This window comes from Somniosus microcephalus, chromosome 4, assembly GCF_052327205.1.
Source record: "Somniosus microcephalus isolate GS21.2 chromosome 4, FLI_Smic_1.0, whole genome shotgun sequence".
Lineage (NCBI taxonomy): Eukaryota > Metazoa > Chordata > Chondrichthyes > Squaliformes > Somniosidae > Somniosus > Somniosus microcephalus.
The window spans coordinates 241,578,311-241,591,882 of NC_140990.1; the positions used below are offsets into that span (position 1 = coordinate 241,578,311).

The 13,572-nt window shown below is 46.6% G+C and overlaps 1 protein-coding gene across 48 annotated transcripts in view; it reads left to right on the forward strand.

The window, feature by feature from the left end:
- LOC147120302 (titin-like) overlaps positions 1–13,572 on the forward strand; it is a 359,546-nt gene that overhangs the window by 18,222 nt on the left and 327,752 nt on the right. For all 48 annotated transcript variants that reach the window (XM_085986008.1, XM_085986052.1, XM_085986054.1 and 45 more), the window contains 5 exons: positions 10,395–10,625; positions 10,824–11,068; positions 11,214–11,410; positions 11,495–11,659; positions 13,387–13,555. In XM_085986008.1, coding sequence (XP_085842134.1) covers positions 10,395–10,625; positions 10,824–11,068; positions 11,214–11,410; positions 11,495–11,659; positions 13,387–13,555 — 1,007 coding nt within the window. The remainder of the gene's footprint in view (positions 1–10,394; positions 10,626–10,823; positions 11,069–11,213; positions 11,411–11,494; positions 11,660–13,386; positions 13,556–13,572) is intronic.

The window sequence follows — 13,572 nt, forward strand, 5'->3', positions numbered from 1 at the left end:
GTAGGCCATTCGGCCCCTCGAGCCTGCTCCGCCATTCAATGCGATCATGGCTGATCATCCAAATTCAGTACCCTGTCCCTGCTTTCTCCCCATATCCCTTGATCCCTTTAGCCTTAAGAAATATATCCAACTCCTTCTTGAATATATTTAATGATTTGGCCTCTACTGCCTTCTGTGGTAGAGAATTCCACAGGTTCACCACTCTCTGGGTGAAGAAATTCCTTCTCATCTCTGTCCTAAATGGCTTACCCCTTATCCTTAGACTGTGACCCCTAGTTCTGGACTCCCCGACCATCGGGAACATCCTTCCTGCATCTAGTCTGTCTAGTCCAGTTAGAATTTTATAAGTTTCAATGAGATCCCCTCTCATTCTTCTAAACTCCAGTGAGTACAAGCCCAATCCACCCAATCTCTCCTCATACATCATTCCTGCCATCCCAGGTATCAGCCTGGTGAATCTTCGCTGCACTCCTTCCATGGCAAGAACATCCTTCCTTAGATAAGGCGATCAAAACTGCACACAATACTCAAGATGTGGTCTCACCAAGGCCCTGTACAACTGCAGCAAGACATCCTTGTTCCTGTACTCAAACCCTCTCGCTACGAAGGCCAACATACCATTTGCCTTCTTAACCGCCTGCTGCACCAGTATGCTTACCTTCAGCGACTGGTGCACAAAGACGCCCACGTCTCGTTGCATTTCCCCTTCTCCCAATCTATTGTCATTCAAATAATAATCTGCCTTCTTGTTTTTGACACCAAAGTGGATAACCTCGCATTTATCCACGTTAATATTGCATCTGCCATGCTTCTGCCCAATCACCCAACCTGTCCAAATCATGCTGGAGTTTCTCGGCATCCTCCTCACAGCACACACGCCCACCCAGCTTTGTGGCGTCTGCAAACTTGGAGATATTACATCTAGTTCCCTCGTCCAGATCATTAATATATATTGTGAATAGCTGGGGTCCAAGGACCGATCCCTGCGGTACCCCACTAGTCACTGCCTGCCACTCGGAAAAAGACCCGTTTATTCCAACTCTTTGCTTTCTGTCTGCCAACCAGTTCTCTATCCAAGTCAATACCTTGCCCCCAATCCCATGTGCCTTAACTTTACACGCTAATCTCTTATGCGGGACCTTATCGAAAGCCTTTTGAAAGTCCAAATACACCACATCCACTGGTTCTCCCTTATCTATTTTACCAGTTACATCCTCAAAAAATTCCAGTAGATTAGTCAAGCACAATTTACCTTTTGTAAATCCATGTTGACTTTGTCCGATCTGGTCACTGTTTTCCAAGTGCTCTGCTATTACATCTTTTATAACGGACTCTAGCATTTTCCCCACTACCGATGTCAGGCTTACCGGTCTGTAATTCCCCGTTTTCTCTCTACCACCTTTTTTGAACAGTGGGGTAACATTAGCTACCCGCCAATCCATGGGTACTGTTCCAGAGTCCATCGAATTTTGGAAGATGACCAGCAATGCATCCACTATTTCTAGGGCCACTTCCTTAAGTTCCCTAGGATGTAGATTATCAGGCCCTGGGGATTTATCGGCCTTCGATCCCATAAATTTCTCTAACACCATTTCCCTACAAATACTGATTTCTATTAGTTCCTCCCTTTCATTAGACCCTATGTTCCCCGACATCTCTGGGAGGTTATTTGTGTCCTCCTTTGTGAAGACAGAACCAAAGTATGTATTTAATTGGTCTGCCATTTCTTTGTTCCCCATTATAAATTCCCCTGATTCTGACTGCAAGGGCCCTACGCTTCACTTCACCAATCTTTTTCTCTTCACATATCTATAAAAGCTTTTACAGTCAGTTTTTATGTTCTCTGCATGCTTACTCTCATACTCTATTTTCCCCCTCTTAATTAATCCCTTTGTCCTCCTTTGTTGAATCCTAAACTGCTCCTAATCCTCAGGTTTACTGCTTTTTCTGGCCAATTTATATGTCCTCTCCTTGGATCTTATGCTATCTCTAATTTCCCTTGTTAGCCACGGTTGAGTCACCTTTTTTGTTTTATTTTTATGCCAAACTGGGATGAACAAATTCTGTAGTTCATCCATGCGATCTTTGAATGTTTGCCATTGCCTATCCACCGCCAACCCTTTGAGTGACATTCCCCAATCAATCCTACCCAACGCACGCCTCATACCATCGTAGTTTCCTTTATTTAAATTGAGGACCCTAGTCTCTGAGTCAACTACTTCATTCTCCATCTTAATGAAGAATTCTATCATATTATGATCGCTCCGACCCAAGGGGCCTCGCACAACAAGATTGCTAATTAATCCTTTCTCATTACATAATACCCAGTCTAAGATGGCCTGATCTCTAGTTGGTTCCTCGACATATTGGTCCAGGAAACCATCCCGTATACACTCCAGGAATTCCTCCTCCACAGTATTGTTACTAATTTGGTTAGCCCAATCTATATGTAGATTAAAGTCACCCATGATAACTGCTGTGCCCTTATTGCACGCTTCTCTAATTTCCCTTTTAATGCCATCCCCAACCTCCGCATTACTGTTTGGAGGTCTATATACCACTCCCACTAACGTTTTCTGCCCCTTGGTATTTCTCAGTTCTACCCATACAGATTCCACATCATCAGAGCTAATATCCTTCCTTACAATTGTGTTAATCCCCTCTTTAACCAGCAATGCTACCCCACCTCCTTTTCCTTTTTGCCTATCTTTCCTGAATATCGAATATCCCTGGATGTTGAGTTCCCAGCCTTGGCCACCCTGGAGCCATGTTTCCGTAAATCCAATCATATCATATTTGTTTACCTCTATTTGCGCAGCTAATTCATCCACCTTATTACGAATGCTCCTCACAAAAGTTAGATGACTGGAGAGTTTGGAGGGGGTGGGGGTATGGCCGTGAGTGAAGGGCTTGAGGAAGCTGCAGTAGGTGGTTTTTGTGAAGGAGAGGAAATGGGGTTGAAAGTTCAGCTCAGGGTTGAATAGGCCGATAAGGTTGTGAATATTCTGCTTCAACCTGAAAGAAAGAAAGACTTGCATTTATATAGCGCCTTTCACGACCATCGGATGGCTCAAAGCGCTTTACAGCCAATGTAGTACTTTTGAAGTGTAGCCACTGTTGTAATGAGACAGCTGTTGGGGAGGGGAATAGAATTGATGGCAAAGATACAGAGTTTGTTAGATAGGGAATGAAGAGGATGACTTCAGTCTTACCAATGTTTAATTGTAGGAAATTCAAAAGGACTGTGAAGAGGAAATGAGTGGGGCAGTAATTTGCATGCACATAAGTTTTACGTCAAGGAAGGGGTTGCTGCTGGCAATTTTGAAAGGGAGGAGGACTGTGCCTGAGGAGAGGGAACCATTAACAATATCAGCCAGCAGGGCCTGGAAGGGAAGTTGAAAAGTTAGAAGTTTAGTGGGAATAGGGCCAAGGGAGCAGGAGGTGTGTCTGATGAGCTAGTTGGGCTCAGAGAGGGAATGGAGAGGAGATGGATGAGAAAGTAGAAAGGGACTAGGTCAGAGGGAGCCAGATGGGTGGGCTGGCTTCCTGGGCATGGGGAAGGGAGGGAAGAAGTAGAGGCAGCTGAACAGATTGGCCCGAAATTTGCTGCTGACCTCTAAGAAAGCTGCCCACAAAGATCTAGCGATCTCTGTGGCGTCAATTTCAGCTCTCCCAACCTTTGTTTGAATATGGCGCCACATCAAATGAACCTCCAGCATTCAGCAACAGTGATGGCATCAAGCAGGCTGAGCAGCCAATCACATTGAAAAATTCTCACAGACAGCAAACCAGGAAGTAAAATGCGCAGACTATAATTTACTTTTTATAAATTTTACAGAGAGCGAAATAAAGATTGGACCATAGACATAGGATTAAGGTAGAAGCTGAAATATCATAAACAAACTTTAAAAGAACATTTATTTTAAAAACCATGTAATTCTTAATCATATTAATGGAAACATTTGACATTCCACAAATATAAAATTAGTTTTTCAGGGCTAGAATGGTTGTTCAGCAGTCAATATGCCATTAAAAACCCAGTTACACCTCTTTCAACAAGGCTTTGGGGGAGTGGGGTGGGGTTTAACAGCAATATTCCACCACAGTATTTATGTGGCTGGTCCAGTTAAGTTTCTGGTCAATGGTGACCCCCCAGGATGTTGATGGTGGGGAAATTTGACGATAGTAATGCCATTGAATGTCAAGGGGTGGTGATTAGACTCTGTCATGAATGTTACTTGCCACTCATCAGCCCAAGCCTGAATGTTGTCCATGTCCTGCTACATGTGGGCATGGACTGCTTCATTAACTGAGGAGTTGCAAGTGGAACTGAACACTGCCTATTCATCGGCAAACATCCAGATTTCTGACCTTATGATGGTGGGAACATCATTGATGAAGCAGCTGAAGATAGTTGGGCATAGGACACTTCCCTGAGGAACTCCTGTAGCGCTGTCCTGGGGCTGAGACGATTGGCCTCCAACAACCCCAACCATTTTGTTTGTGCTAGGTATGAATCCAGCCAGTGCAGAATTTCCCCCTTGATTCCCATTGACTTCAATTTTACTAGGGCTCTTTGATGCCACACTCGGTCCAATGCTGCCTTGATGTCAGGCGCAGTCACTCTCACGTCACCTTTGGAACTCAGCTCCTTTGTCCATGTTTGGACCTAGGCTGTAATGAGGTCTGGAGCCGAGAGGTCTTGGTGGAACCTAAACTGAGCATCGGTGAGCAGGTTATTGGTAAGCAAGTGCCGCTTGATAGCACTGTCACCGAACCCTTACATCACTTTGCTGATGATTGAGAGTAGACTGATGGGGCAGTAATTGTCCGGATTGGATTTGTCCTGCTTTTTGTGGACAGGACATGCCTGGGCCATTTTCCACTTTGTCAGGTAGATGACAGTGTTGTAGCTTTACTGGAATAGCTTGGTTAGAGGCGCGGCTAGACCTGAAGCACAAGTCTTCAACACTGCAGTTGGAATGGTGTCGGGGCCCATAGCCTTCGCTGTATCCAGTGCGCTCAGCCATTTCTTGATATCACGTGGAGTGAATCGAATTGGCTGACGACTGACTTCTGTGATGGTGGGACCTCAGGAGGAGGCCGAGATGGACCATCCACTTGGCAATTCTGGCTGAAGATGGTTGCAGGCACTTCATCCTTGTCTTTTGCACTTGCGTGCTGGGCTCCGCCATCATTGAGGATTGGGATGTTCATGGAGCCTCTTCCTCCTGTTAGTTGTTTAATTGTCCACATCATTCATGACTGTATGTGGCAGGACTGCAGAGCTTTGATCTGATCCATTGGTTGTGGGATTGCTAAGCTCAGTCTATAGCATGCTGCTTCCACTGTTCAGCATGCATGCAGTCCTGTGTTGCAGCTTCACCAGGTTGCCACCTCATGCTGCTCCTGGCATGCTCTTCTACAGCAAAAGAGCTGAATTCCAGAGGTGAGGTGAGAGTGACTGCCTGTAGCATCAAGGCAGCATTTGACTGAGTGTGGCATCAAGGAGCCCTAGTAAAATTGAAGCCAATGGGAATCAGGGGGAGAATTCTCCACTGGTTGGACTCATACCTAGCACAAAGGAAGATGGTTGTGGTTCTTGGCGGTCAATCATCTCAGCCTCAGGACATCGCTGCAGGAGTTCCTCAGGACAGTGTCCTAGGCCCAACCATCTTCAGCTGCTTCATCAATGACCTCCCCTTCAACATAAGGTCAGAAGTGGGGATGTTCGCTGATGATTGCAGAGTGTTCAGTTCCATTCACAACTCCTCAGATAAAGAAGCAGTCCATTCCCGCATGCAGCAAGATCTGGATGACATTCACGCTTCGGCTGATAAGTGGCAAGTAATATTTGTGCCACGCAATGACTATCTCCAACAAGTGAGAGACTAACCACCGCCCCTTGACATTCAATGGCATAACCCTCACGGACTCCCCTATCATTAACATCCAGGGTGACACCATTGACCAGAAGCTTAACTGGACCAGCCACATAAATACTGTGGCTACAAGAGTAGGTCAGAAGCTGGGTATTCTGTGGCGAGTGCCTCATCTCCTGACTCCCCAAAGTCTTTCCACCATCTACAAGGCACAAGTCAGGAGTGTGATGGAATACTCTCCACTTGTCTGGATGAGTGCAGCTCCAACAACACGCAAGAAGCTCGACACCATCCAGGACAAAGCAGCCTGCTTGATTGGCAACCCATCCACCACCTTAAACATTCACTCCCTACACCACTGGTGCACCGTGGCTGCAGTGTGTACCATCTTTAAGATGTACAGCAGCAACTCGCCAAGGCTTCTTCAACAGCACTTCCCAAACCCTCGACCTCTTCCACCTAGAAGGACAAGGGCAGCAGTTGCATGGAAACACCACCTCCTCAAAGTTCCCCTCCAAGTCACACACCATCCTGACTTGGAAATATATCGCCATTCCTTCATCGTCGCTGGGTCAAATCCTGAAAATCCCTCTCTAGCAGCACAGATGGGAGTACCTTCACCGCACAGACTGCAGCGGTGCAAGAAGGCAGCTCAACGCCACCTTCTCACGGGCAATTAGGGTTGCGCAATAAATGCTGGCCTTGCCAGCAATGCCCACATCCCAGGAACGAATAAAAAAAACCTCCTCCTTGAACCAGGGTTGGTCCCCTGGCTTGATGGTAATGGTAGAGTGAGGGATATGCTGGGCCATGAGCTTACCTATTGTGGTGGAATACAATTCTGCCGCCGCTGATGGCCCACAGCACCTCATGGATGTCCAGTTTTCAGCTGCTAGACCTGTTCCGAATCTATCCTATTTAGCACAGTGGTAGTGTTCACGCTTACCAATATTGTCATGGACTGATGCATCTGCAACACGTAGATTGGTGAAGATAAGGTCAAGTAAGTTTTTCCCTCGTGTTGTTCTCTCGCCACCTGCCGCAAGCCCAGTCTGGGAGCTATGTCCTTCAGGACTCAGCCAGTACGGTCGGTAGTGGTGCTACCGAGCTACTCTAGGTGAAGGCCCCCAGATTACATTCTGTGCCCTTGCTGCCCTCAGTAATTCTTCCAAGTGGTGTTCAACATGGAGGAGTACTGATTCATCAGCTGAGGGAGGGCAGTAGGTGGTAATCAGCAGGCGGTTTCTTTCCCATGTTTGTCCTGATGTCATGAGACTTCATCGGGCCCGGATTCAGTGTTGAGGCCACTCCCTCCCAACTGTATACCACTGTGCCGCCACCCAGGGATGGTGATGGAAAAGTCTGGGTCGTTGGCTGAAAGCTAGGATTCTGTGAGTATGACCGTGTCAGGCTGTTGCTTGACTAGTCTGTGGGACAGTTCTCCCAATTTTGGCACAACTCAGGAGGAGGACTTTACAGCGTCGACTGGGCTGGGTGTGCCTTTGTCGTGTCCGAATCAAATGCCTAGGTCGATACTGCTGGTTTGTCCAGTTTTATTCTTATTATACTTTGTCGTAGTGGTTTTGTGCAACTGGGTCACTTACTACTGCACTTTCAAACTCGCAACTGCCTAGCCTTTGGCCCTTCATCTGCCATGATAATTCTGAAACTTTTGATTTGCTCAACCACTCCCTCAACTGCACCAGCAAAATCTTTGAAATCTCCGATTCCAGTCATTCCTCCTGGTATAGCCCCCATCTTCGCTCCCTCAAGAGGTGCAGACTTGAGCGTATGTGGTGTATAAATGGCTTAGCCATCCATCACCAGATCTGGCTGGACTACATCAATCTCCACCACAAGACCTCATTCACCTCTGCCAGAACCACTCACTACGCCAGGTTCATCCTGGAGAGAAAAGATAAACCGCTCCACTACCAAACATCTCCTTGATCCCATCCCTCCTGCACCGGGAATAGTAGCACAGTGGTTATGTTACTGGTCTAGTGATCCAGGGAAAATTAAAATTAAAATTAACCGCATTGTTTTTCCTCCCAAAATGTATTACCTTACACTACTCCACAGTAAATTGTATCTACCACCAGTCTGCCCATTCTGCTAACCTTTCTTATTTTTCTGAAGTCTTTTACACTCCTCTTCACTCTTTTCAAAACCTGCTACTTTTGTGTAGTTAGGAAATTCCAAATCATCTATATATACCGAGAACAAAAATGGATGCAGCACTGATCCCTGGGGTTACCACTTCCAACTCTTCTCCATCCAAGAAACACGCATTTACGCTAACTCTGTTTCCTATTTGTCAACCAGCTTTCTATTCATGCTACTAAATTTCCTCTTTTACCACATGCTTTAATTTTCCAAATAAGTTTCTTGTGAGACCTTTAGCAAAATATTTCTGAAAATCTATATACATTCCCGATTTTCTGGCAGCCGTCGGGCGGCTTTTCATGCGGCCGGGGTCCGAAAATCGCGGAAAAGCGGGTCGGGACCCCCCCCCCCGCCTGATTCCCCGCCCCGTCCGACTTTCGGACCGCCGTTTCTCCGTCACCCGCTTCAGTCCCGGCCGCCGCTGGCGGGACTGCTCGTCGGAGCACTAATCACCAATGATCACCTTGTTAAGGAAGATTTTCCGGGGCCATTGCGACTTTGGGACTTTCCCCACATGAAACACGCCTGCGGGGAACCCCGCCGATGAGAGCTGGCGTGAAAACAGCTGGCTTGCTTGCTTGCAGCAGCAGGTCGCTGAGGGCTGAAGAGATTTAAATAGGCAGCATTTGCAGGCTGCAGGACCTTGTTGGTCAAGGCTTGGGGGAACTTTTTGAAGCCTTAGGAGCAGCTGTAGAAAGTTGGAGCCTCACACACTTCTCCAGTGTGAGCTCCTGGGAAGCCCCTTTCACCACCCTAACTCAGCGCCCCCTCAACGGAGGCATCTGCCAGAAGCATGGGAGGCCTTTGGTACCTTCCCTTCCTGGCATTAGAGGATCTCCAACAGCAGAGGCGGCAGCAGCAGAACCAGGAACAGCAGGATGAGCACCAGGAGCACCAGGCTGCTGCTCACTCACCTGAAGCTGCACAGCCAAAAGGGGCCAGCGCTTGGAAGTGGCTTGAGAGCACCTTGCTGCGCTTTAGGGGGCCAGTGGGACCCCTATCTGCACTGGCAGTCCTACTCAGAAGGACTTCCATGAAGATCTGGTTTCTCTGTTCAACAGATAGCCAACGCTCCTCAAGAGATGTCATTCTCTTATGAGCACTCACCATGTTTTCCGTACCCTGGCGAGTTATCTCCTGCATGGAGGTTGCCAACCTTTCCATGGTGATGCGTTCATGCGCCAATGACTCCACAAAGGCTCTGCTCGTGGTCGCTATGGACTCCTCCATTCGCTCCACACTCGCAGCGACCCTGGAGACAAAACCTGCCAGAGACTCCTGCATCTGTGCATGGAGATCCATCACCTCTTCTCTTGCGGATGGACCCAGAGGCAGAGGGTCGACATGCAGCGCAGCTGAGCTGAGCTGGCAGAGTCCTGCGCCCTCCGACGAGGACTCTCCACTGCTGTCCCTGTCTCCAGAATCTGCTGAGGCTCACTTGTGAGCTGTGAAACACCAGGTGACAACACTACTCTATGTCCCGAAGGTCCCCCCGAGGTGTGAGTGTCTGCGCTGGTGCTGGGTGCACTTACTTCTGCTGGCGCTGCGCCCTCAGAGGTTGGAGTTTCCTCTGAGGAGTCTGGCTGCACAGCCTCTTCCTCCTCCACAGTGAGGACGGGGGCTCTGGATGGTACTGTGGGGGAGTAAAGGAAGGAGATAGAGATGTAATGCCAAGGTTCTTTTGGTGACTCCCAGCGAGTTGGCATCTGCTGACACCTGCATCCATGCAGCATTGGTCTCAGTGGGAGGCCTCTTCCTCCCTGACCTAGGGAAGAGGACCTCCCTGTGGGCCCTAACCACATCCAATAATGCCTGCAGTGAAGCCTCGTCGAATTTGGAGGCAGCTCGGGGTCTGGCACTGGCCACAGCTGCTGCAGGCTCCTCTGCCATCCTGTATGGTTCGTTTGGAAGCCTTCAGAGGATGCAGTGCTTGATATGGACCTTGAAAGTACCACGAATGACGACATCATACTGTGGGGATTTCTGACTCGAATTGGACAATTAGCAAGGCTTCCCACATGCTGGGAATTAATTGGCCACTTGAGGGAAAATTGCGTGGAGCTGGCTGACACTTTTTTATGTGTGTCAGAAACCCCACATTCGGGGAAATCCGACCATTCCCCACACAAGCCGAAAATCGGGGCCATTATATCTACTGCATTCCCTTTCTATCATATCAGTCAATTTAAATGGTTTCACAACATCATTTATGTTTATGTGCTATGGCTATTTTTATGTATTTATTTAGGTGTCGGTTAAGCAACTCCTATTTTAGGCATTGTTTGGTTGTCAATATTTTAGTCTATTGCTTATCGTCAGCTAAAAATAATTTGTTTGCTTTTTCAGGAATATCACATTTCTTCATTTGAAGAAAGACTTATCAAAGAAATTGAATACCGAATCATCAGGATTACTTTGGAAGAACTTCTTGAGGAAGATGGTGAAGAAATGGTGTTAGATATTCCTGAAGATGAATCTGTTGAACCAGGATTTGATTCAACAGTGAAAAGTTATAGAGTTCTTGATGGAATGGGTGTTACTTTCCATTGTAAAGTATCTGGTTACCCATTGCCCAAGGTAAACATTTTTTGCATTAGAAACCAAATGTACCATGTTTGAGATAAATTTGTTTGTAATTAGATGTAGGAGTTAATGTGAAGATATGAAAATGTGTTTAGTACAACTTAAAATGCTTTTATAAACTTTTCCTTTGGGAGATTACAATTTTGAAATGATCCAATGCACCTTGGTGGTATACATTTTATATTTTCATAGATTGTATGGTTCAAAGATGGTAAACGTCTGAAACATGGGGATCACTACCAGATGGAGATTTCTCAGGATGGCAGAGCCAATCTGCGTATTTCTACAGTTTTGCCAGAGGATGAGGGCATCTACACAGTGTTTGCCAGCAACATCAAGGGAAATGCTATTTGCTCTGGAAAGCTGTATATTGAAGCTATTGGTGCTCTAGCAGGCCATACTTATTTACCAACAACAGAAATAATGAGGAGAATGCGGTACTATTTATTAGACACTATCTACTTTGTATTGATTTCATATATTGTGCTTCACATTCTGTAGCATTCAGAAAATTTCAAAATTAATTAGCTAGTGATTTCAAAATAGAAATTATAATGTTAAATCCTTTTTTCCTTTCTTTAGTTCTGTGTCTCCTCGATCTCCAAGTCGTTCACCAGCACGTAGACTAGAAGACACAGATGAGACTCAACTAGAGAGACTGTACAAACCTGTTTTTGTTCTGAAACCTACATCATTTAAGTGTTCTGAGGGACAGACAGCTAGATTTGACCTAAAAGTTGTTGGCAGACCCATGCCTGAGACATTATGGTTCCACAATGGTAAGAATTATATTTTGTCATGTCAGTGTATGCAAATAATATGGGGAAATGAGGTAGTTAACTTAATATCCATTTGTGTTACAGGACGTCAAATTGTGAATGACTACACTCACAAAATTGTGGTAAAGGAAGATGGAATTCAGTCGCTGATCATTGTTCCTGCTCTGCCAATTGATTCTGGTGAATGGACTGTTGTAGCACAAAACAGAGCTGGCAAAAGCTCTGTTTCTATGACACTAGCTGTAGAAGGTACCATATACTTTATTGTCTACTTAATGAATGAAAAATTCAAGTGTATAATTAGCTAGCTAGCTTGCTGCAAGAAATGTGTTTTTTATTGTTTCTGTGTTTATTGTAATAGACACATAGGCCAGAATTTTCACCAGGTAGGCGGGTTGGGGTTGGGGTTGGGGGTGGGGGTCCCGGGAGGCCGACTTTAACGGCAGGGCCTGATTTGCATGTGAGGCCTCGGTTTCCCACCCGCAGCCAGCCAGATTGAGAGGCTGGCTGTGGGCAGGTAGGCCTGCAGATGCAGAGAGGGAGCGAGGGGTCGGTCTGGGGTGGTGGGATAGTCGGGGATCGGGGGTCAACAGGGCGAGGGGATCGTCTGGAGCATCGGCGGGGTGGGGGGGGGGGGGGGAGAGAGAGGATTGGGGCCGACCACCAGAGGATTGTGGCCAGCCTCAGCATCATCGGTGGGGTGGGGGGGGGAGGCCTGGCGGAGATGATCGGCGGCCTCGTGGTAGGGTCTCCGAACTTGGGGGATGGGTTAGGCAGGGACCCTGGATCCAGGAGGTAGTTAGAAAGCCAATTACCTCCTGGATGCAGCAGCCCCTGCCTCGGTTTAACTGCTGGTTTTCACGAATTGTGTGAAGCCCGTCCACATACAGTTAAATTCAAAATGGAGGTGAAAAAAGAGGCTTAATTATAATACTTAAATTGACATTCCGCTCCCTAGGAATGGGTTAGTTGCCCACTCCCATCCTGCTTTCATTAAAACCGAAAGTGGGTGAGTTGGAGGCGGGATCAGGTCAGGAATCCCATTTTTAACAATTTAACTGCCCCCACGCTCCAAACCTACCCGTTCTTTAGGAGAAAATTCCAGCCATAGAGATTAATAATGAGCAGCACCAGGACCACTGCCCAGTGTGTCCTGTGCACCTGCCCACAATTGAGCTGAGCTTACCCCACAATGTGAGGTCAGCTCATTGCAATATTTATATTTTGCTCCATGTGCATTGTTTAGAATGCACTGGGAAAGTACCGAGATGCAGCAGTAGGATTTCCAGTGCCAGCAACTCAAGAAGGAAGGACCTGTTCGTGTTGAAGGAGCATTGCAGAAGATGAAAATCAGTCTTTTAAGGCCCAAAGGTTGAGCAGGATTTATGCTGGGTTGCCCTAGTGGCCAACCAGATTTTTTTAAATGTTAACATTTTGACAGACTTTCCCTTCCCGTGCTCATTTGTAGCACACAGTGAGTGACTGAAGTGCTGTGCAGGTGGTCCAACTGCAGTATGGGACCAGACTTTATTACAATAAAAAATGTGGCCTTGCTTAGCCTTGTGCCACTTTGCCTGTAAGCTCCATGTGCACTAGATGCTAGTTGGTGTATGGTTGGGAACATAGGAACGGGAGTAGGCCATTTAGCCCCTCAAGCCTCTTCCACCATTCAATGGGATCATGGCTGATCTGTGACCTAACTCCATATCCGTGGCTTTGCCTCATATCCCTTAATACCTTTGGTTAACAAGGCTCCGTGGATGGAACATGAAGTAAGCCTCAGACCGCCACATTAAATCATACTGTGAGCCAGCACATGACGCATGCCAGAACACATTGGAACACCAATGTATTGCACTACCATGCCACTCAAATTGCTAAAATTCATTTTTTAAGTACACTTAAAGTGTATGTATGTTATTGCGTATGTATATTTTTGAGCAGCAATATTTAAAAATTCATTATTTTCTTTACAGCTAAAGAACATTTATTGAGACCACAGTTTGTGGAAAAATTGAAAAATGTCAGTGTTAAAGAGGGTGCCCCTGTTGCAATGGCGGTAAAAGCTGTTGGAAACCCAAACCCTGATATTGTATGGCTGAAAAATAGTGATATTATTGCCCAACACAAGTATCCTCACATTAAGTAAGTACATTACAATT